Genomic DNA, 26,106 nt, shown 5'->3' with positions numbered 1-26,106 from the left:
CTCTGGTGACCATTTCAGAAAGAGCTCCAAAATTGCTTTGATGGGTGGAGTAGGCGCTGGCGTTGGTGCATAGCTTCCCAAGGGGAGTACTTTGAAGGGGAGTGACCGTAGTGATATTCAGCAATGAAATATGTATCACTTTTTCTGGGATGAGTTTGCGAACTTAATTGTCCAACCTCGTATTTCACAGCATACACATAATTTCAAATGAACTTTTGTTCTAAATGTAAGAGCTGAAGCCATCAAACTTCTATAAGAAAATACTGGAGAAAATCTTAGTGACCTTGTGTTTGGCAAACACAAATTTCTTCAATTCAACACACACAAAAAAACTGGAAATGTCAATAAATTGGACTTAATAAAAAAAAAAAAAGAGAAGAAAGAAAACATTTGCTGCTTATAAGACATTGCTACCAAATGAATGAAAATATCCAAAGTCTGAGAGAAACATTTACAAAATCTATATCTAACAAAGGCCTTGTGTCTAAAACGTGTAAACAACTCTTACAACTTAATAAAGAGAAGACAACTCAATAAAATGGGCAAAATATTTGAATAGACATATCACCAAAGAAGATATAAGAATAATAAGCACATGAAAAGATGTTCCATGTCATTAGTCATTAGGGAAATGCAAATTAAAAACCACAATGAGAGACTACTATACACCTAGTAGAATGACTAAAATAAAAAATAAAAAATAATTAAAAAACTGAACATACCACGTGTTGGTGAGGATATGGAAGAAATGGAACTCTCATACACGACTTGTGAGAATGTAATATTGTATAATCACTTTGGAAAACAATTTGACAGTTTCTTCAAAGTTAAATGCACACCAACTACACAATCCAGAAATTTCACTCGTAGGTATCTACCCAAGAGAATAAATGCTTATATACATACAAAGACTTGTCCGTTAATGTTCAAAGCAGTTTTATTTTAATACATAAATACAAAGCAGTTTTATATGCAATACATAAATACATATTTGTAAATAATGAAATAACTAAAACATATAGCAAATTTTTATAAATCTATGATAGTGGAATAAAAAAGAATGGATTATTGATACATTCGACAACTTTGAAAAATCTGAAAATAATGATGTTGAGTGAAAGGAGCTAGACAAATAGAGAGCATACTGTATATGTTTCCAATTACATAAAATTCTAGAAAATGCAAACTAATCTATAGCGTCAGAAAACAAATGAGTGGTTGCCTGGGCAGAAGCAGAGAAGGGAAGGGAGAAATAAATTTAAACTGGGCATGAGGAAACTTCTGGGGTAATGCATACATTCATTACCTTGCTTATGGCAGTTTCAAAGAAGTATACATATGAGAAAACTCATCACATTGCATAATTTCAGTATGTACATTGTATTTTCCATCAACTGTATGTCAATAAAGCTTAAAAGACACTTTAAAGATAAAGTAGTTCTGCCTTTATACTTAAGAGTTTGATTTTTCGCCATAAGATACTTGAACTAGTGTTTTGAAAAAAAATCCCAATTTATAGGATCAAACAGTGGTATAAGTGGTAAGTGTTCCAAAATCATCTAGCCCTGCAACTTCATTTTACATATTTGGTAGTTGTAGTATATTTTACATATTTGGAAACAGAGAAACTAATGATTTTTCTAAGTTATTTATTAAAATGATAACTAGAATTGAGTTTTGCTGGCTTAGGCTAGGATATCTTTTACTTATTTCTGGAGTTTTTGCTGTACAGTTCACAAGACAAAACTTCCTGATACAAACAGTGGCAAAACTGACAAGAAACAGACATTCCAAGAAAGCTCCAAAAGTGTCTCCATTTCTGCCATCTGTTCTTTAAGAATTGCATGACAAGAAAAAAATGTGCTGTCCTTTTATGTCTAATAAAATGTAAACTTTGAATACTATTTTTGGTGTCCAGATTTTTCCCTTTTGCTTCAATTATATAAAATGAACCTTCATCCATGGTTAACCTATTTTTAAAAAGCTTCCCCAGCTATTACTTTCTCATAAACTATTGTAGCAAAATTTCAAATGTGTAGAATTTACCAACAAAAAATTGACATTTAAAAAAATTTTTTTTTACATTGCCTGAGTGTAATGTTTTGCCAAAATTTGAATTCTTAAATAGGGAGCTTATTCTCTAAATTATCAGTTCCTTGCCTATCTCACACCAGTGTTACTAATTGTAATTTAAATTTTAGTTTTAAATCTATTTTTCGTTGCCTTAACAGATGATGTCTGTAGCAAATCCTGCTTTTTTCCCACCCAACGACTTTCTCTCCCACTCTTTTTCTTTCTCATAGAGTATTTGTTTTGTACTATACGGTTGGAAATTACACCTTCCCTACATTCCTTGATGTGGGTGTTGACCCAATCTGAGTATGGAAGTCTTTTGGAGGCTTTGGGGAGTTTAGGGGGGAATAAGCAGATAATCTGCCCTCGAGTACTATTGTTAGCATTTTGTGTGTCATAAAATAGGTATCTAGAGCATATGCCTGAGGACAAAGTCAATGCCTGGTACAGCATATGGAATGTGGAAATTACTGAGCCTTTCAAAATGTTGCTGTGCTATAGAATTAACCAACCCTGGAATTGCCTTCCTTTGGATTTCTAGTTATCTAGGAAATAAATGTCCTCTTCATTTAAGAAACTTTTTGTTTATAGTTTGTTATTTGAGCCTAAATGATGTTATTCTCTGATTTGTTCATTCATCAACCACTCATTCATGCATTCTTTCATTCAGCCAAAAAAAATAATAATAATTCTCTCTCCACCTTGGGCTGAAGGGACAAGGAACAAAGAAATCTATAGCTTGCTACAATAAATGCAACTTATTACTTGGATTGTAGTTACATTATATTACTCTGCCCAGGCATATAATTTTTTTTATGTTAAATTTCATTTGATAAGAGACACATTGTGTCCTTATAAAAATGTGCAACATCTGATGATCTGGATTCTTTTTTCATTTTGCATCTCCATTTTACCTTTAAAATGTAATTTAACATTATTGGTTATGCCTCCTCATGTATAATTTGATGGACTATAGTAGCACAATTCTTGAACTTTGGGTCAATGGTTCTTTTAATAATTGATAAAAACTGTCTGTCAATTTTTCACAGAACAAAATTTGGATACAATTTCAGGAAATTCATGAGTCATTTCAGCATACTCATAACCTAATAGTTATTCATTCATGCTGTAATTATTTATTTAATATCTATTATCGATTATTGGTACTACATTCCAGGGACAAGAGTGAACAAGGCATAAAGTCAAGTTAAGGGGTTTGGGACTTTTATCAGTGATACAGAAGCCATTGAGTGTTTTAAGCAGAAGTGAGACAGGATGCAGTTGTTGCTTTAGGAAGACAGAGGATGAATTTGGCCGCTGGGTAAAGAATAGATGAGAAGGAAACAATAGAGGAAAGGAGACCAGTGAGAAAGACTGTGATAAAAATTACGGGAAAAAAAAAAGGAGGCCTCAACTAAAAGCAATTAAAACGGTGAAGAGATGTTTCCATAATCACCTTACAAAAAAGTCTCCACACATTATCAGATGGTCCTAGAGTTTCACTGCCTTGACTTTTAGGTAAATATCATTGTTTAATCTCTTTCTTTGCATCTAAGATCTACAGATTACTTCTGTTTTCATATCTGTAAATACACCTATCTCGAAGAGGTTTTCTTTTCTTTTTTAGTGTTAAATGAGATCATGCCTGGAAATATCTACTACTTAGCATAACAGGTACTTATGAATATAAAATTATTACTTTTCCCCAAAATTCTACTTTAACTTCACCTTCCCACAAGCCATTTAGGAAACACAACTATGAACTTAGAATTTTAATTTATTAAACTGATAGAATGTTATAGTCAGCATAACTCATTCAAGATCATCTTTCAATTATACATCTTAATGATTTTAATAGAAAAAATGATTTTCAAAATAGTTGAGATAATTACCTGCGTACTTCATAATAATTTTTCTATTAAAAGGCCATTTAGGAATCCAGAGAGTGGGATAGAGAGCCTACAAATGCAAAATGGAGATTCAGAGGGCAAAACTAAGACCCACAGAAGTATATTTCCAGGCCTCCATACCTAAAGGGGGCTAACCAGCTGAATTTTGAAACTGCTTTGGGTGGTGATTCTATTTCACCTGCCATTTTCTCCCTGTTTGAATCAGAATATCTATAAACGATTACCCTATTCCTGTCCATCATTGTATGTTGGAAGCAGATAGCTTACTCTTTAGTTTCACGGGGCCACAGATGAATACGGACTGTGCCCTAGAAGGGTATTTTATGGATACCCCCGAGAGCCTCATCTGCACTTCATTTAGAAGACAGGTGATATGGTTTGGGACTTCAAGCTGATGCTGTAGTAGGATGAGACCTTTGGGGACCTTAAGATGGGGTAAATGTGTTTTGCATTTGGGAAATATGTGAATCTTTGGAGGCCAAAAGATGAACTGTTGTCTCCCAAATACGTCCACATCCTAAGGCCCAGAAACTGAGAATATATTGTGTTACATGGCAAAGGGACTTTGCAGATGTAATTAAGGTTACAAATCTTAAAATAGGGAGATTGACCTGGGTTATCTGTCTGGGCATAGTCTAATCACAAAAACCTTAAAAGCAGAGACATTTATCCAGTTGGAGGCAGAAAAGTGTAGCATAAGAGAAAGTCAGAGAGGTCCCAAGTATGAGAATGAGCCATCATTCCATTGCTAGTGTTGAATATAGAGAGACCAGGGAATCTCTGTCCCTAAACCACAAGGAACAAAATTCTCCCAGATACAAGAATGAACTTGAAAGTGGATTCCTCCCCATGTCCCAGGCTGCTGACAGGTGGTATTGATCTTTAGAGATTTTAAGCAGAGAATCCAGCTGAGATGTGTCGTGCCTTGAATTCTGATTTGCGGAAATTATGATGTAATGAATGTGAGTTGTTTTACACTGCTTTAAAAACAAAACATGGAAAATAAAACAACTTTTTAAGCATTCTTTCAAACTATATGGAACTCATGGGATGAGTCCCAGGACCGTCCTGCTTGTCACTATTTTGTTGTCGCTGTTGTTGAAACCTGAGTTTTAATTTCATTTTCTCCCCTATCAGAAACCTATTCTGATGCAGAGAGAAAAAAATCACCCTCAATTTGAAAACTGTTTCTGAATGTCTTAACCTGATATAAGCCCACAGCCATTATAGGGCACTTTTTACCACTTTTTCCAGATATCACTATTTAAGTTTAGATATTTTCAGATGTTCTGGAATATTTGTAGGCTTATTTGCATATTTCTGTTTATGCTTAATCTGTCTGCCTTTCTCCGTTCTTTCCTTTGTGTATTAGCCTGCACAGGCTACTGTAAGAAAATACCACAGACTGGGTGGATTAAACAACAGACATGTATTTCTCACAGTTCCAGGAGGATGGGAAGTCCAAGATCAAAGTACTTGCAGATTTGGCTTCTGGTGAGAGCCCGCTTCCTATCTTGCAGATGGCTGCCTTCTTGTTGTGTCTGTCTCTCTTTTTTGTTATTTTTTCCCCTCCTTTTGTATACCATCTATCATTTCTACCTCATTGCATCTCCTGTGAATCAAATCATGGCTTTTCAATGTCATCCTGACCAGAAGTCTCAAGATTCATGATTAGAAGGGCTTTTCACAACATTCCAAATACTTGGAATACATTTAAAAGCTACACTCTTATTGGGTTTCATGTTGCATAAAGTAAAAAATAAGATTTGAAATTTTTCCAGTGAAAACTGTCAACACATTCTTAGGACAAATATAATTCAATTTTATTTATCCATATAACTTAATCACATTATTACCATTACTATATTTCGTGTAGCACCTAGCCTAGTGCCTGGCATGTAGTTTTTGGACAAACAGATAGGTACATACTTTGTTCCCTTTGAGCAACAGGTAACAGATCTCTAGTTACCACAACTGTTTCTCTGCTTTCCCTTGACTAATGAGTGAATATGCATTTAAAGATCAGTTTCAATGAGTTCATCAACTACTCCACTAAAAGTAGGCCGTGTATTACAAATGAATGCAAGTTTAAAACATGTATAAACAGTTATTACTAATGACATTTTCATATCATATAGCTGCCAAAAACACTATGCTGCAACTGCTGACAAATTCTTAAGTCACTGTAATTATTTACCAATACAATACTTGAAAACAAAAGTCCCCAAAGAGAGATTCCTTTAACACTAAATGTCATTTAAATAACCTCCCCAAGGTCTTCTAAAAATAGCAGAGAAAACACCAATTTAGATATGTTAAGATAAAAATGGAGGCTTGCAAAAACTGTAAACATCCTACCAGTTACACTTTAAAAACATTCATTTTCCATCTCTTACCTGGATGATGCCATTTTGAAAGGACTTTCTAGCTGCTGGTCCTAGAAACATGATGTGGCTTAAATAAACCCAACTGCTACAGGATCATGAGATGAACGGACTTTTCCCTCCTGAAGAAAGTTGACTTACAAATTTCCAAGGAAAGAGAATTGAATTTTTTTTTCTAACTTCTTAAAAAGCATTGTACTAGCAAAGCGTTGCATCTTTACATTTAGGCTTGACATAACATGAAACTTGAATTCAACTGGCAAAAACTTAGAAAACACTCCTCGGACAGCACATACGGGGTTAGCAAATATTTATTTATCACCTAAGTTGAACTAAATAGAAATTGTACATAACGGTTCAAAGTATGCAATGCATAGTGGCAGATCATATGCTAGTCAATGAGACACATTGTCAGTGGTCTTTGCCGCTTGCCACCAGATGACCACAAGTATCATGGCTTATAACCAGGGAAAAGGAATCATATGCTCCATGCTGTTATGGGACCTAGGCAAGCATATAAAAGGAAGCCATACAAACAAGAATACCCCAACATAGTACTCTAGCTTAGAACCAAGCCCTTTAAACAAACAGAACACATTCAATTTATATTGAAAGCCAAAATATAACACCATCTGCCCCAGAAAAATAAACATGCCAGCTTAAATAACACACTACAATCAAGAATGTTCGTGAAAATCTATTATTTGTATCTGATTTAAATTCAACAGTTGTTGTCCTTAATAAATGAGCATGGTGTTTGAAAAAGTAACTCGATGTGATATTCTGCTCTAAGACAAGGAACATCAACTTTTTACTGTCATCCTAACTGTATCACTTTCTCCTGAGATCTCAAATATCTATACAACGAGAAGTAACTGTCTTAATCTATCTGTCAGGCTAAAGGTAATTCATTTGTAAGGACAACAGCTGGTGTGTTTCATGCTTCATACCAACACTCAAAACGATTTATTTTACAAATTTTACAAATGTTTAGGATCACTAGGAAGATTTACAAAACCCTACACCCTATAACAAATATTAAACACAATAAAAACATTGTAAGTAGTTAGCTAACTTGGGGAAAGAAAAAATTCTAAAATATATATGGAATTTCCATTTAGTAAATAGCCAAAGACTTTCTGTTCCCTTTTTTCTAGAGTTCTTATTAGTGTCTAGTTCTATTTTTAATCCCCGTTTCTCCATGCTGATTTCTTTGCACTGAAGTATTTGGGAATAAACATAAAAGAAAACTTAGCAATGTAGGATGTTAGACATGGAAGAGACATCACAGATCCTGAAGTAAAATCCCTTCAAACTGTAATTCTCCTTGCTAATAAATCCACATCTCTAGCTCAATAAGTGACATAAGCACTGAAAGAGGAGGTGTGCATTGTCACGTCAAGGCTCATTCCATCCCCAGGTCCTCTCCCCCTTAACAGAGAATAACTTAACTGAGGTCTGAAGAAACAGGACACTGACCCTACATGGAGATGCCCCTTTGAAACTAGGATATGTGGTTATGATTCTTTTTCAGTTAGGTCCTCCTAGAGAGCATTTCTCTCCTTCAGTGAGTTTATGTCTGGGGAAATGAAAATAATGTGTGTTTGGGGCAAAATCTTAATTCTTCCAAGCGTTGCGGGTGGCTAAGCACATGACCCTTCCCAAGTTCAGAAAACGGGATAAATCTTATCAATTCATTTGTGATTTTCCAAGCCTCTGCATTTCTCAAATGAGATTTTGAATTTGAATTCTAATCCAGAAAGAACAAAAGACTAGGAATATGCTTTTGTGGTGTGTTTCAAATTCTCAAGAAGGATACAGCAACCAACATAGGTTATTGGTTTGTCTGTCTTTTGAGAGGGCAATGGATTCATCCTAAAATATGTCGTGTGTGTGTGTGTGTGTGTGTGTGTGTGTATGCATGTGTGTGCATGTGCACACACCTGAGGGAGAAAAGGGAGCAGGGAGAGAGAACTGAAAAAAATGGGGGGAAAAAAGCACATATGTATATATGTGTATACAGAGGGTGCCAAAAAATGTATACACATTTTAAGAAAGGAAAAAACTGTTATTAAAATTACACTGATGATAACCATTTTGAGTACCTCTTGTAATTACAGAAGTCAAACGTGACTTGTATTCATTTTTTGTTATCGGTATATAGTATTACAATTTCCATAGTTTTTTCCTTTCTTAAAATGTGTATACATTTTTTTGGTGCCCTCTGTATATATAAATTGTGTGTTCTCCCTAAATTGTTGAATTGAGTACTCAACATTTTCTTATCAGGATTCTTTCAAACTGGCATTTTAAAAAGTTTTGGGTTGTATTTATTTTTCCAGAATCAAATATAGCATTTTATGTAAAGTATTCATTTTCTGGCTAATAGTCATCTCAGTTAATCAAACAGCATATAGGTTCATTCAATCCTTAAGACATGTCATAGAAAAGTTATTTTCCTCAGTTTTAGCACTTCAGCTACCAAACCTTTTTGGTTTCAAGTGACATCATTTGTCATCATTAATATTAACTGCTTGTTTGTGATATTGAGATTAAAATAACTACTTATGCCATATCTACCTTACTTTTCTTATAATTCAAATACAGTAGAAAACCCTGCTTTCCCTTTTCTTGTGTGAAAGAAAGGATATTTTTAGTAAATAGTGCTTTATTGACTTACCTGTTCACTTTGAGTATTTTGGACATAACTTTGCTAAGGATCCTGTAATCTGTGGTTACGGTTCTATTTCTCCATATTAGGCAGGTTTTACTGAAATACAGCTTTTTTAACATAACTTTCAATACATTCTGTTTTCAGTAAATATTGGTGAGCAGCAATGACCTCCAGTGGATCCTTATGTAAATAGCAACTGGGTTTTTAGAAAATGATAATATTTCAATATATTTGTATCTTTTCGATGTTTTGCAGCTTGGTGGCTTAATGAATTAACCTTTTAAACTTTCCTAAAACATTTATGTATTTAATATTAGAATGAAATTGAAAGACATTATATGTTCTCAATATTTTCACTTTCTCAATTATATAGCCTATAAGCTAATTTTGAAAACTAAAATGGATATTTAAAATTAACATTTAAATATTCATATATGTTTCCATGTGTAAGTCGTTTGCTATTTATTTTTATTTAAATGAAAAAAATCTCAAAAATCTTATATGTTAGAAAGGTAATTGTTAAATAAAATAGGAGGAAAAAGCTTCAGGGAATAAACATTTTCAAAAATAAAATCTCTTGATAATATTTTAAGAGCAAAGTAAAAGTGCTCTAAACATCTTGGTAGTTAAGTGAACTCATGAAATCATTTTCCTATTGTTAATACAAACTAGGAAAATTTGATAACTGAAAGTAAAATACTTTAATATTTTCTTATGAAAAAAATTTATGTTTCTCAAATATATTTTAGATTTCAAGGAAGATTATTTAGAAGGCATAACATTTAAGATTTTATGAGTGCTGTATTATCGTCATTTTGGATTGTGAGGTAATAAATTATTCATAAACATGTTATCTCCATTTTAAAGTATGACATAAGCATTAACACCTTTTTCAGTTAGTGCTTTTTTTTCTGAAAATGGATTAGATGTACTTACTAAGAAATTGCTTTCAAATCTTTAAACAAACTGTAGAGTTAAAAAAACAAAAACAAAAACAAAAAAAACAAGAGAATGTACTTTTTCTCCCAGAAGGGGGCAGCACATTTTTTTTCAGTTAGCATTCTAACTGTAACTCCATCTATTCTGACATTCTTTGATATCTTTTAGAGAAGTTACCTTCCCTTCATTCTTCTGTAGTGGAGTGAAATTGAAAGGATGTGTTTTCATCATGAAACATAACTATTGTAAATGTAGTTTCATAAATGTTTTATGAGGGGCACAAGCCTCAAGGTGGCCACAAGTTTTCTTTCATGGTTTGCAATAATTACAACACACCTGCTTCATAAAACTCATGGCTTTGACAACACTAACACAGAAATTCTTAAAAAGTACAGACAGTTTACATGAAAATGTTAAAGTATCTGATATTATGCATATTTTACATGGTGGTGGAAAGGCAAAATTCAGAAAGATTAAAACATTTGTTTTTATTTATTCCGTTATTATTAAAATATTTAACTTTTTATCAATGTTCCAATAATCTTCAGTCTTCCAAGGGTAAAATAATAATTGCCCTGGAAAAAGCAGCCAAGTACTGAAAACTACAATTATGATCTTTTTGATAAATACAACATGAAACCACTGAGCAATACATTTATTTTAAAAAAATTAGTTAATTTTATGTGATATTTAACCAGATGAGTATGTAGAATAATTTATCTTAACACCTTTATAGTCATTTCTGTATTACAGAAATCTTGTTTATGTAATGCAAAGAAGTAAAGAAGTTAGATGGTTTCTCTCTCTCTCTCTCTCTCTCTCTCTCTCTCTCTCTCTCTCTCTCTCTTTTTCTCTCTCTCTCTCTTTTGGTTCCAAATATAAATTCTTCAGAAGCCAGGCGATGGCTTCCCCCATCAGGAGTCCAGCGTGTGCCTGGGCAGGCGGTAGTGCTCGGCTTTGGGACGGAGCTTCTTTTCCTGGGGGTTGGCATATTTCCACTTGGAAGGCGACATTTTATGCTTTTTCCTCTTCTTATCTGTGCACCATACCTTTTCACAGTATTCTTCCACTCTCTGGAAGTTGCTGTAACCAATCAGCTGCAAGAACTCCTTGTACCATGGTTTTGCTCCCTGTGGGATACTGCTCTGAGCCGGACAAGGCATCTTGTGAGGCCCGTCCTCTTCATAGTCTTTGTTAAACATTTCCTCTACCCTCTCCTCTTCCACTACCTCCAGGGTGATTTTACGAACAGTGTGGATAAAACTATGCTCTACTGTCTGGCAAAAATAGGTACCAGCATCCATTTTGCGTACCCTTAGGAAGAGTAAACCAAGGTCCATCTTAACCACTCTGTCATCTGTCTTCACCTGCAAGAAAAAAAATATATTAATAACGATTATCCAGTTAATTTAATATTAAAATAATATTAATAACAATTAAATATTATCCAGCAGAGAAGAACACCAACCTATAAACCTCTCCACTATGCTGAGTTTTTTCATTTCCATTATCATGTGATGAAATCATGAAAGTAATACAGACACACACACTCACACACACACACACACACGGAGTTAAGTAATGGAATCAGCTGTGTGTGTGTATGTGGAAACTTGATTACATTTGAGGTCACTTCATATCAATGACTCTGAGGTCATTTCATATCAATATTTTAAAGAGCAAAGCGGGAGAGAAGAGAATGGGATGTGTTAATGATAACAAATGTTGGAGTGATATACTCTGAAGATGGAGGGAGGGAACACAAGTCAAAATTGAGGAATACCAGAAACTGAAAGAGGCAAGGAAACTGATTCTGCCCCTAGATCCTCAAGAGCTCAGAGAAACTGATTTTGGATCTCTTTTCTGATCTCCAGAACTGTAATAGAATAAATTTATGATGTTTTAAATGAAAAATAAAATAAAATAAAACAAATAAAATAAAGGGCAAAGCGACAGACCTTTCTCTTTAGTGATTTCAATTAATCATTAGGGAATCCAGTTCAATATAGCACTTAAAATTACAGTGAAATGAAGAATTGTCAAAGTTATTTATTTTCTTTTTTAATGAACAGACAGATTCCATTTCTCACATTATTAGTTCAGGGGTTCTTATGCCTTCCAAATCATAATGACCAACGTTTCTGTAAAAATATCTGTTTAGACAGCTGGGCTACTTTTACTCTCTTTCCTTACAAAAAAAAAAAAAAATCCATCTGCTAATTAAGTGAGAATTCTTTACATTTCCACAAGGCTGTCCATTTAAAGAGATTTAAAAGTTAACAAGTAAAATCCAGATTCTGCTCTGTAGGACCTCACAGTCTAGTAAATATTAAGTTTGCATATATTTTCAGTACTCAAATATCTTCTTTTTATGTTTGTAATATAATAAATTACACACATTGCTTCTATAAATAAATAATTACACTTCAGGGTAAGAAGACCACAATAAAGCTTTCATTCAATAACTCATATTTTATCACCAATTGTTGTAGTAATGAGTATATAATTTGACATTAGACAAAACTAGATTCAAATGCTGGCATCACATTCTACTAATGGTGTGATCTGTGACATTAATGTATATTTTCTGCCTCAGTTTTCTTTGTAAAAATGGAGATAAGAATCCTAATGTTGCTTGAAGAATTGCTATGAAATTTAAATAAGGCAACACAGGTGAAACTATTTTGCACAGTGCTATCAATATGTAGCTCTACCTTTCCTTATATACGTTCCTCTAGCTAAAAGTAAACAGCTATGTGTTTTCATGGGCCCAAGATCGTATCATGATGGTATAAAGGCAATTCACACTGTACTGGCTGACTTCCCCTTTGAGAATACAAAACAAAACAATGTTCACCTTTGCCAATACAAGAGAGGCATAACAGCAACAACCACAACCACCTTCGCAGTAAAGTCCATTCCAACAAGCATGTTTTTGTCCCAGTAGTAGGTCCTGCCACACCTGCCAGGCTTAGCGCTTGGTCAGTTTGGTCATGTCTGAAGATACAACGAGATTTCTCATGTGTAATTCCTCAGGTGTGATCATTTACATAATTTGTGATAATAGTGACAATATTGGTAGAGTAGAAGGTTGTACCTCAAACAGGAATGTTAATGATAAATTATGAGGCTCCCAGAGGTATTTTTTTTTCAGCTATGTAAGGTAAATCATTTACTCCATAGTTTCAGAGTGACATAGTTGGGTGATAAAAGGGGCTCCATACAAGTACATCCTTCAGAGGGCTTCCCTTGACCTGGAAGGACCATGCCCAGGTAGACAAAATGCTACAGCCATTAACTCAAGAACTTCTTCCAGGAAATAACCAGGAAGAGCCCTCAAACCAAAGACATCCTTACTACATAAAACCAATCTGTTACCTATTGATAGCTTTTTCTGAGAATGTATCCTTGGCACCTGCCATACATAACCAGAAACAATTAAGGACTTTGTGTCGCTCTGCTCATTTTAATCAGGCCTCTTGGCTGTCTTCTCCTCATCACTAGTTTTTCTCCATAAATTCTCCATCTATTGCAACCTGACTATCACCACACCATGCCTCTCATGATACTGACTCAGAGGGACACAGCCTCCATTGTTTTTAAACTTGTAGCTACATTTGATATAGATGGACTTGACTCCTTAAATGTCTCTCTTTCTTTTCTTTTCTTTTTTTTTTTTTTCTGTGTGGTGCATGCCATTGTACTGTCCTGGTTCTCTTCCTGGTTCTTTCTTGGTATCTTCTGTACATTTCCCATTCCCTCTGAGGCACAATTCTCTATCCTTCCCTGATCTCATGTTTTATTTACATCCATTTGGTAACTCTTCTGCTTCCTTGTTTCAATCAGCTTCTCTAAGATGGTGCATCATACACATACATAATCCATTGCTTTCCGATTCCTGTGTATTACAAGACACTGATTGAGACTTATTTCATCCTTCATTATCTGCAGTTCAGTGTCTTTCCACTCAAACTGTCTCCTCATTCACCAACTTCCCTATTTATGAAAATTGCATCATCATTCTTCTAGTCTCCCTGTCCCCAGTTGTTGTTCAAATATACTTCTCTTTCATTATGTTCTCATATCCAAAACATCCCAAATCCCCATCAACATTGTTTCAGTGATGATCACAGAAATATTCACTCCATTTCACTGTTTTTGCCACATTAGATTCTCATACTTCATAACTGATTCTTTGACCTTATCTCCTGGCTGACTCCCCCAAGTCTTCCTTCTTTCTGTCCCTGCTTTAATGCCCAGCTGGATTCTGTTCAGGACCTATGCTCTTGTATTTGTCTAAAGAAACTTCCCTATGGCTCATTCTTTGTTTTCCAGAAAGGCTGACCCTAATGTTCTCTTTTCATATAGGTTATCTCTTCCTTCACACCCTGTAAATGTGTCCTCCTTCCCTTATTACCATCGTTTCACCTATTAAACTTTATATACCTGAGCATGCAACATTATCTTCAAATATATAATAGTCCTTCAATTAATTTTCTTCTTACTAATATCTTGCCCTTTTATTTCAACAAATGAGTACTATTTTACTCTTCTTCAAAGTTTACTTCCTTTGGTCATGCTCCTGACTGACCAGTTATTCAGATTCTGTTGCTTGCCCAAGCAGGTGAGAATTGTTCCATTAACCAGATCCTACCTTTATAAATCTCTATCTCCAACAGCTTAATACAGTGTTCTCAGACTGGGATTGGGGGAATAGGTGCATTTCTGGAGATCAATGAGTTTTCTGCAAGGATTTCTTAAATTAGTGTGTTTATTTTCATGATAATCAATATAAATAAAAAAAAACCTATATTTAGAATCATGTGGAAGATCAACCTCATTGTTATTGTTTGTGTGTATCATGTATCTGAGCCTTTTTCAATGCTTTGATAGTTTCCAGCTTCTGAGAAGAACAAAGATGGATTTAATATGCTAATGATAGGTTCCAGCCAAATGAAAACTAAACAACACCCTTATGTAGTAATGTACATAAAAAGTTTTGAAGTCAGTTGAATAAAGTGTTAAAAAGATTGAGTCATCACATAGCAAGCAGTATTATAGGCAGATGTCTTATATACACACATAAACACACGTATGTAGTAGTCTGTGTCCCATATTACGTGCATAGAGATACTTTATTTCAATAGAAAAAAATCATCACATTAAATAAATATTTAAATGATGTATAGATTTTTTTACATTTTATTTGTAAATTTATTTTGCTTCTATATTTGAGCAAAAATTATAAGCATAAAGAATGTATTTCTTGTTTGAGTCCTGTGAATTTTTAATAAACATTTTAATACAAGTTGTGCTAGCAGCCCAAGGATAATGTTTTACTTTTAAAGACAGGTGGTGGAAACAGCCTATATAATACTAGAGTCAAATCTTCCTCTCATAGCTCCTTCTGCTCTCAGTTCCCTGCATTGAAACCTTATTTCCCACTTCCATGTCTTATTCTGGTTTGATTCTTTCTTTCCCTTAGTAAACTCCTTCTACCGTCTACCAATCCCATTTTGAAAATTTCCTTCAGGCTTAAACTTTCACTTTTTAAGTGAATATTTTCTTTATAGCCCATAAAGATCTTTCGTTTCTTTCTGTAAGTCAATAGTATCCATATTTGTAGCATACGAGATGATATTTATGATTCTGTTCAAACAATTTTTCCATGCAAGTTTCATCTCTTTAGCATTATGCCTTTCATAAGGGCAAAGGTCTATCTCCTAATTATTGTAAATGTTCCATAATGAGTAGAGTGCTCAGAACACAGTGAAAAAGGAGAGTACACAAGTGTGCAAGACAACAGGGTAAACCAATAAGGATGTATCCAAGTTATTCACCATTTCTACATAAATCCAATAATGATCTGGATAGAGGGGAAGCAAGCCTCATTTCAGGAGCAGTTAGTCACTAACATAAAAGGGCTGTGTTTCGTAGACATATACGATAGCAGTTCTAGGACACTGCCTTCCCCTGAAAAGAATCCACACACAAACACCCTCAACTGCATATGATCTTTTGTTCTCTCTGTGAGAGTGAAAGACACGTGAGAAAATGTGAAAGTCGTCTAGACTAGTTTCTGGCATATAGCAAGCAGTTTAAGAAAGTGTTTTAAAATAAAACAAAAAGCAAAACTTGAAATTAATACAAATCTTCCTTGATCTCTGAATTAGGAGATTTTTTTTTTGTTTGTTTGTTTTTCCAAATCCAGTGTAAAAAGCAGGTATTTCTTTCATGATCAGAAATTCAAGTTTGATAAACATTGCATTGTGTAAAGTCCAGAGTGGTTCAAAGATGCAGACACAGGATGATTGCAATGGGAACTGTCTCACATCTTTTATTTGCATTTTAGAGTTAGGGCCTATCCAAGAATTTAGGTCTTCTCTCCTGGTTACAGTAGATCATAAATTCAAGAATAAAAGATGTTTTAACTCTCAAATCTGGACAGCTGTGCACAATGTAGGTTAAATTACCTTGAAAGTTAAATGTATCTTCCATGGCCTACAAATACCTAAAAATAATAAATGACTTAGAAATTTGTATTTGAAGTCCTTCCATGATTTAATCTTTCCAATTTAGTTAACATGGGTACCTTCAACATCAAATCTTGATTACAGAATTGTTTTCATTCAGTTGTTCTTTCTCTACGTCTGCAGACCAGATTTCCTTGGTCAAGAAGATGGTACGTAATACATCATTTTATCAAATATTCTTATAGGCAATCTAAAAAAATACAGGATTCCTTACTGAAAATGGTTTTAATATTCTTAGCTATAAAGATTGATTCAGTATGTTTCATAAGTCAAATGAAACAAAAAAAGGTAATTGAGCAAAGAACCCTGCACATCTGGTAGCTGGTCAGGAAGAAGAAGTGATTTCCATGTGTATCAACCACATGGTTCCACACTTTTCATAGGAAAAGGACAGATGTAGACCTTGAATTGGTTTAGTTCAGAATATATTTAACTATAAAATCAGTTTTAGTTAAGAAAGACTCGTGAAGACCAACAATTCATATATTTGTTTGTTTACCTGGCCTGTCTCCAATACAAAAAAAAAAAAAAAAAAGTTTGACTTACAGAAAATATATCACATGTGAAAGCATAAAAATAAAAATATTTTACTAAAAACACATTCCAATGTTAACCTATATGATAGAGATGGATACCCAATAGAGACAGGCCAAATTCTTTAACAGCTCAATTGGAAAACCTATTTCACTATATAGAAAACAAGGTTGTATTTATACTTTAGATTAATTAAAGATCCAATTGTGGAAAAGTTATTTCTAATACAAGACAATGATAAGAAAGTTATCATAAGTAAGAACTCAAAACTATACTGTGAAAAAATGTTATATTAAAAAATACCAAATATAACAAAGAAGAAATTTTGAATATTTATATTTAAGAATTGATTAATGTATAGAGGCTACAAAGAACTCTTGAAAGTCATTGCAAAAACAGAATAGAAAAAGTGTATAAGTAGTCAATTCAGAGAAAGAGAAACCAAATTGTTTAATTAACATGTAAGTTAATGTTCAACTAGTAACAGTAATTTTAGAAATCCAAAGTTAAACAAGATACTATCTTATACTGAGAAGAAAGAAAAAAGTAGAAAATAGTAAATATTGGTGATAATATGGGGAACTGGGAACACTCATGAACTGCTTTGAGAGTGAAGATGTTGCAGAAGTTCTGGGAAGTAAACCAGCAATTATGTATTATAAAAATTAAAGATGTTGAGAGTTAATAATACAGGAATTTGCACTTATAAAAATGGAGCTATTTTCAGAGATGATTATGAAAGATGTAGTAGTGGGAATTAATGACACTCTTGGTACACTCTTAGGGGAATGGATCAATTAAGGGCGATGAATGCATGCTATGGTATATTAAGTAGTAGACAGAAACAATGAAATAGAGACACAGTAACAGTGATAAAGCATAAAAACACAGTGTTGAGTTCTTAAAAGTAAGAGAAGCCAGATAAGATCTACAGCATAATATGCTTACAGTAGTACCTCGGTTTTCGAACGTCTCTGTTGTCCAACATTTCGGTTTACGAACATTTCGGTTTACGAACGCTATAAATTTTAAGGATCTGTGGTATCATTAGATAGTAAAATTCATGCTAAATTGCTGTTTTAGGGGTTGATTTTAGGTTTGGAACAGATTAATCCATTTTGCATTACTTTCTATGGGGAAACCGCGCCTCGGTTTTCGAACATTTCAGAACTCGAATGTTCTTCCGGAACAGATTACGTTCAAAAACCGAGGTACCACTGTATTTTTGTGGCTCATGCATACTCAAAATGTTATATACTCATTCAATATACAAATGTAGTATTGAATATACTCCAATCATTACAATGGATGCATATAGGGAAATAAGGATGAAAGTGGAATGGTGTTTCAGGAAAAATAAAGTCAAACAAGAGAGATTTGTGTGAACTGATCATGACAATGTGCCATAAACTAAGTAGTATGTTTAATGAAAGTATGCATCTGAAGTCAAAAATATGAATTAAGATACACACAAAACCAACCAACCAACCAACCAAACAAACAAACAAACAAAAACAATCTCCAGATGTTTGAAATGATAATCCTGGTTTGGCAACCAATAAACCAAGTTTGTTTGTAAGATCAGTTCACACTCTAGTAAATTCTAGTCATGTGATTTTATAAATATTGCTAACAAACAAACAAACAACAGCAATTTAAAGGTAACGTTTCGTTAAAAATTTCCATAGATAAGAATATCAAGATGAAGGGAAAATAAGAGGACACAGGATAAAAATAAAGTTAATGTTTGAAAACAAAAATGCACACCATAGGGCACTGATCAACTATTATAACAGAAGCACAAATTCAACACTAAATCTCTTAGTGACCTAAGGAAAGAGAAAAGTATGATAAATGCTAAGATCCAAAGGTCTTAAATATATTTTAAAAATTATTCCTTATGACAAGTACATCTTCTCCTGGCATGGAAGCCAGAGGAAAATCTCTTCTGTATTTTCATAAAATGAGAGGCAGGCATCAAAACAACAGCACTACAATAATACATTTTTTTAAAGGTAATGTCTTAGTGTTAGGTGAGGACAAAATGCCCAGGTACAGTTCAATCTAAGCTACTATTTGGGGCTAAAATGTAGTACAGTTCTAAGCTGGTATATCTTTATCAGATGTGTATAGTTTTTATTCTCTAGAAGACTATTTGAACTACAATTTACACTAGTTCGAGTGGAATTGGAAAGTGAAAGAAATTAGTACTTTTGAGCATCTTGTGTGTGCCTGACAACGGGCTTGCTGTATTACCATGTTACTTTGCTTAATCAAATGCCCAGTATCAGAGTGGTCTCAGTGGGATAAAACATAGATCCATATCTGATTCCATAGATCTAAGAAGATATGTTTAATTTCCACAGATGTTCAGCATTCTCTTGAAAACTTAACAGAGGAAAGTTCTATCTAAAAGTCTAGATTCATTTCAGTTCTTATGACCACAGAGTTGCTTTATATCGTTCATTTATATAATAGCAAACGAAAAAAATAAAATCCATTAACAAAGGAAAAAAAATAAAATCAATGCACTATACTGCTAACTTCTCCAGAACTAAAATATGGAGTAAATTGCATTATAAAATAAAGAAACAAAAATTCATAGACATAGACAATAGTTTAGTGATTACCAGAGGGTAAATGGGGATAGGGGTGGTAGATGAGGGTAAACGGGATCAAATATATGGTGATGGAAGGAGAACTGATTCTGGGTGGTGAACACACAATGTGATATATAGATGATGTATTACAGAATTGTACACTGGAAACCTATGTAACTTTACTAACCATTTATTGTCACCCCAATAAACCTGAATTAAAAATATATGCTTGTCAAGGCTGAAAATTGTAAATTCTAAATATTTATCTGTAGAGTTGGTTTAGAAAAGATGAGCATATTTTTAAGAGAGTGAAATAAAAAGTATCAAAACTACTAAACAGATGTCTCAAATAAGGCAGAGTTCATGAACTTCATGTTATGGCAACAAGAAAAACAAACAAAAATGCATTAATGTGGAACAAACCTGATGCTTTCAGTACTTGTGAATAACGACACAAATGTAAACATGGTTGTACTGATCTTAGAATTCCTGTCATGGTTTAGCATTGGTAAAGGTCAAGAAAATATGAGTCATCTCACAAACAAGATGGTAGAATAAAGATGAGATGACATAATACAACTGCAACATTAAAAGAAGTAATTTGTGTACTGCATTTTCTTTGTTTGCTTTTATAAGAGAAGCTGTCTCCATAATACATTGAATCATCAATTAAATTATAGTTTAATTGAAACTGTACAAATTTAATAAAATAAAATAAAATAAAACTAAAAAAAAAGAAACTGTACAAATTTAGCATGGGTATAATGAATTCAATTATCTGGAAGGAACTGCTGATTAATAATCAGTGGGTAGTCTGAGGGCAGAGTTGAGAAGTGATGGCAAAGTAAAACAAAAACAAAAATTGAGAGTGAATGGAAGTTTTGGAGTTTTGATGCCAACTTATGTTCTCTCTCGGACTTTCTATAATAAACATGTACACTTGTGCATTATTAAGCAATCTATACAATTCATACAATTAGCTATTTTAAAGTGAGATACTTTATTTTAAAGACACACTAACACACACAAAAATATGTGTGTTTTCATTTGAGCCCTTAAAACAGGTCAGTAAACTTCCTGTAAGTAACCTATAGTAAAGATTTTGGGCTTTGAGGTCATATGGTCTCTATTATAACTGCTCAGCTTTGCAGTTGTAGCAAGAAAGCAGCAATCGTCACCAACTAAACAAATGGGCGTGGCAGCTTCAAATAAAATTTTATTTACAAAAGAGGTGAGGGACAGATTTATCCCCCAGGCTATAGGTTACCAACTTCTGCTTTAAATTATTGTCAGGTTCAAAAGACTATTCTATTTTCAGGTTAAAAGTAACATGTTCCAAATGCAAAACTTTCAAAGTGAGTATCATATTAAAATGAGGAGTTATTTACTAACCTTATGAGTAGCTTGAAGAAACTATGATTATATCATGATAACTGAAAATTAATCACAGTGAACTAATAAATATTTAAATGTAAGCTAATAATTACATATTTAAATTTTCCCTCATTTACTTAGTTTTAAAATATAGCACTTACGCATTTTAGAGAAAAGAGAAAGGTATAGAGGAATACTTCAATTGGCCAATCAAGTACCTTAACAAGAATGAATTCCTTTCCTTTGGGATGTTACTCAGGGTTAAATTTTTAAAATTATTTTGGAGGCTTTTAAACTCAAGTATATGGAATTGGAGGAATTGGGAGTTCATAAACTAGGGTGTATCATTTTAGGGTGATTTAGTTGTGTTTACAACAGTTTTGTCTCCTGCAATCACAAAAATATAATTTACACATTCATCATTTAAGGAAGATTTAAGCTGGTATTCCAAATTAAAATTATATGTAGAAATATATATGGCTACCAAATTTAAATAATTATAGAAGGCCATGGGAACAACTAAACTTGGATCTTATGGATGAAATTACTTTATCCACATATATAAAATCTTTACTTTCTTTACTCCCAATTCAGAGATCGAGGTGCTTTTCTCTTCCTTCTTAGAAGTCACCTCTTAACTTTTGTCTGTAATTACATTCTCTCCCACCTGGTCTTTATCTTGTTTCATCAGTTAGCTGCACATTTTCTTCTTTATTCCTACTTCCCTTCAACCTATAAATATGACCAACTTACCCTTTTTCTTAAGACAAAAAAAAAAAAAAAGAAAGAAAAAGAAATTGAACATCTTTCTACTCTTGTCTCCCTTTGCCAGCCTCTCTCTTTTTCCAAACCTTTAGGCAGAGTACACTATACTAGCTTTTTCTAATTCAACACAACGTTGATCACTAAACCTATTACTAGATGGTTCCTAGCTTACATATTCCACTGGACACATTTTCATTACAGACTGGGTAATTATTTTCTGAAATTTTCCAAGGGTGCTGTTTACTACTTTGTCCATATCTAATTCCTTTTCACTGAGTTCTATTATACCACACTCCCCTGATGCCACTGATGCTATACATACCTCTTACGTGTACGTCAGCTATGTCTGAGCTATGCCTACTATTCTACAGGTATTTATTATTTGTGTACTTTGTGTCAGTTACTTAACCTCATCTCCAGAACACATATAATAACACTAACTACCTCAGAGAAGTTGTGTAAGTTTTAAATAAGCTACTACAAATAAAGTACATAGAATACCACAGGGCACATAGTAGGCACTGAATGAAAGTTAACTATAATGATTATTTGTTTTTCCAACTATTTTTACTTCATCTTTTAGAATATGTCTTCTCCTAATTTTTCCTTATAAGTGGGTTTTCCTCTTGCTTCTACCTTAGTTTCCACTGCTTCTTATTTACTCATTCTCCGAGGTAAGTTATGGCAGTTAGGGACACCATCGCATTGTGACTATGGGTCTAGAATTGAAACCAGACTGCTTGGGCTCAAATTCAGACTGATTTCACAGGGTCTGTGATAATATGCAAGTAACTCAATCTCTCTGTGCTGCAGTTTCTTTATAAAGTGGGGGAAAATAATAATACCTATTTCATAAGGCTCTTGGGAGATCAAATATATTAATGTATTTAAAATGCTTAGGACAGTGCCCAGCACACAGTAAGTCATATTTAAGTATTGATGATTGGTGTGTTCTTCTTACTTATGTTATCTCCACAAATTTAATAATCACCTCTTGCTGAGATCTCTCACATATCTCTTGCCATTCCAAATCTTTCCTTTGGGCTTTATATTCCTGAATATGCATGTACCAGAAGACACCTCTACCTGAAGGAATGCTTTACATGAGCTCCCAATTCAACATGGCCAAAAATGAACTCAACATCTTTTTCCAAAACCTTCCAATATTCCTCCCTAGCCACACATCTACACATACCACATTGTTCCTCATCTCCGTCACATATACTTATATTACTTTACTTCTACTCATTCATTAAGACATGCCTCAAATGTCATCTCTACCTTGAAAGTTTCCCTGACTGTCCATCATGCCACCTCCATACTCGACCTGTTGGTTTAAACCATTTTCTCTTCCGATAGTTTCAATATAACTTGTAATGAACATAATATATGATCTGTTAACATTCTTTATTCACTGTAAGGTGATAGGCTTCAAAAGAGCTAAGGGCATGATTTATTCATCACCTGTTAAAGTAGGCTACAAGTGAATATTTACTGAGTTCAAAACATGAATTGTAGACACCTAAACAGAGAGGAGAGCAGAAGGTTGAAAAAGTATTCCATTTGAGATGTTAAACAGCCTTCACAAGTCTCAATGATACCAGAGAGTACATGCGCATTGTTATTATGTGCATAGTAGGTCTTCACTGTCACATCATTTCGTCCTGAAGGTAAAGGGTACATTAAGAGTCAATGTTGTGTCACTGAACATTAGCTTAATGTCCCTATCATTTCAATGATTATCTGCCTCCACTTTTATCCCCACCCTCACATACTATATTCTTAATACAATAACCAACGTGATCATTTTCAAAGCAAATTTTGATCATGTCATGGCTCTGCTGAAAACTCCCTGATGGCTTTCTTTTTAATTCAGAGCAAACACCAAAGGCACTTTCAAAGGGCTTATAAATTCCTGCTTGGGCTGTTCTGTATCTCACCTTTTGACTCAATTAATTAGTCTCCCTAGTGCTCATTCCTTTCCAGGCACACTGCCCTTCATGTTGATGTTCCTTGAATATATCAGGTGTATTCCTGCTTCAGGGCCTTTGCACCGTCTTCTCCCATTGTCTAAAACATTGTTCCTCAACACTGTCACGTGGCCTATTACATCACCTCTTTCCAGTCTTCCTCCAAATGTCACTTTGTTGGTGATCTTCTTAGTAAGACAGTCCATGACCAGCCCTTAAAACTTGCAACCTCTCCCTAAAAGTAATCTCCTATATTTTTCCCCTTATCATCGGATACATTACATATACTTATTATTTAGTTGTTTTGTTATTATTATTATCATCATCATCTTTCTCTGTTCTCCAGAATACAAGTTCAATGAAAGCAAAATGTATGGTAGGTACCCTATTGTAGATACTAGAAAATTTCAAATGAATGAATAAAACATTATTTTAGTTAAAAATCCAAGAAACTGAGGTAGAGTGCTCTGAGTTTTATATCTACATAGGTTCAAACGATAGAACACATTTATTGTGATATAGAATCCTTCTTCTACAAACAGGCAAACAGCAAAAGCCTGAAAGGACAACGGAAATAAATTGATGTATAAACATCATATAATAAAGACTCCTGCTATTAATGCTTAGAATGGGAACTGTTCAAATTATTGGCGGGTTCTCAGACAGCTTAACATGAGGAATAGTGCCTTTGCCACCAAGGATACAGCAGTATGCTCCACTAAATTCTGATGGGGAAAAAATTAATACCTATACCTGTACCTATACCAATACCTGTATCTGTACCTATACCTGTACTTATACCTATACCTGTATCTGTACCGATACCTGTACCTATATCTATACCTGTACCTATACCTGTACCTATAGGTACCTGCACCTGTACTTGTATGTATATATGTACGTGTACAGGTACGTGTACCTGTACCTACACTTATATCTATATCTACATCTGTAGCTATATCTTTCACACTGACATCAGGAGCACATTTTGGAAATCAAATTCCAGAACTTCTGCTATGAACAGCTTTCCATTTGCCCATGTCCCAAAGATTCTGAAACTGCATTTAGAATTCTGATTCCAGAAAGTTGTGTGGTTTAGTAGAAAGAACACAGCGACCTGGATTTAAATCTCCATTACTAGCTTTGAGTAACCAAGGAAGTTCTGCATCTCAATGACCTCATCTATAAAAAAATTTTGTTTAGAATAGGATGGCATATTATATAAAACACATGTAGCAAATTTCTAGTTACTTAGACAATAAATAAATGTGAAACAGCTCAGCTTTGGAGTCAGGAATACCTGGGTTAAACCTGGGGTGTGTCACTGACTCTGTTATGAGCGATGCTCCTTTCAGTTTCTGCCTTTGTAAGATGAGGATTATTACATCTAAAGTGCAGTTGTGAGAGCTAAGAATAATAAGGTAAGGCACCTACCACGGTTCCTGTGTGCAGTAGATGTGTATTAAAAAAAATAGCCCGATTTATTAAGTCTTTTCCCTCAGAACTTCATACTAACTCATGCACATCTTAATTAACCAGGTCATCAAGCCAAAGGAAACTGCTCCTTAGTGAAGTACTTATAAAACAGGCTTTCAATAAATATTTATGAATAAACAGTAAAGAGATTAGGTTTCATGTGTGGTATTTAAGGAAGTAGGGGGACTGTAAAGTATATGTTTAAGAGAACTGCAGTAATTCTAATTTAGAAACTAGATAACTGAATTGCTAGGTGCTTTCTAGGAATTCAGTTATGCAGCATTTCTGAATATTCGTCTGAGCAAAAATTTTATTCCCCTGAATATGTAGTTTCTGGATAACTACAGAGGGCTGCGATTGGATTTGCAGGCAGATGCTCTAGATTCAAAAATTTCAGTTCAATCAAAGGAAGACATATATGTGACAGTCAACATTTTTTACAAAGGCTATGGTCTGACTGCACATCAGTGACTCTCTGTGGCTTGCAGTGTCCATGATGAGCCTGGATGGCCATTGTCAGGGGTACTCTAGAAAGCATGTCCATAGGAGGTAAGGACTGGAGTAAGTGAACTCAACCACCCTTTACTATGGTCAATATTTGATAATAAAATGTTTATTTTATATGTTTCATATGAACTCAAATCAATGCAAAAATGGTCTTTAAATAAAACTCTGGACTCTTAAAAACTGAAAAAAAAAAGTCTCTAAACAGACCCAAAAAAGACTTTAAAAGGACACATAAGCAAAGTTTTTCTGTTTTTGTATACAGCATACATACACGTTCAGCTTTTGTTGAAGTCAATAATTTTATGTTTTGTTCTGTTTTAGATTGTGAATAAATCAATATACATGGCTATAGAAATACATATTGTAT

General features: G+C 33.9%; 1 protein-coding gene across 2 annotated transcripts in view; it reads right to left on the bottom strand.

Annotated features, from left to right (window-relative positions):
* Positions 1-6,668: 6,668 nt before the first annotated feature.
* Positions 6,669-26,106, bottom strand: part of SEMA3E (semaphorin 3E) — a 251,124-nt gene continuing 231,686 nt past the window's right edge. For both annotated transcript variants that reach the window (XM_081080109.1, XM_081080110.1), the window contains exon 17: positions 6,669-11,347. In XM_081080109.1, the coding sequence (XP_080936235.1) occupies positions 10,895-11,347 (453 nt within the window). In that variant the 3' untranslated portion in view covers positions 6,669-10,894. The remainder of the gene's footprint in view (positions 11,348-26,106) is intronic.

The sequence above is a fragment of the Rhinolophus hipposideros genome (assembly GCF_964194185.1).
Source record: "Rhinolophus hipposideros genome assembly, chromosome: 18".
Classification (NCBI taxonomy): domain Eukaryota; kingdom Metazoa; phylum Chordata; class Mammalia; order Chiroptera; family Rhinolophidae; genus Rhinolophus; species Rhinolophus hipposideros.
This window is presented reverse-complemented; position numbering and strand designations above follow the sequence as displayed.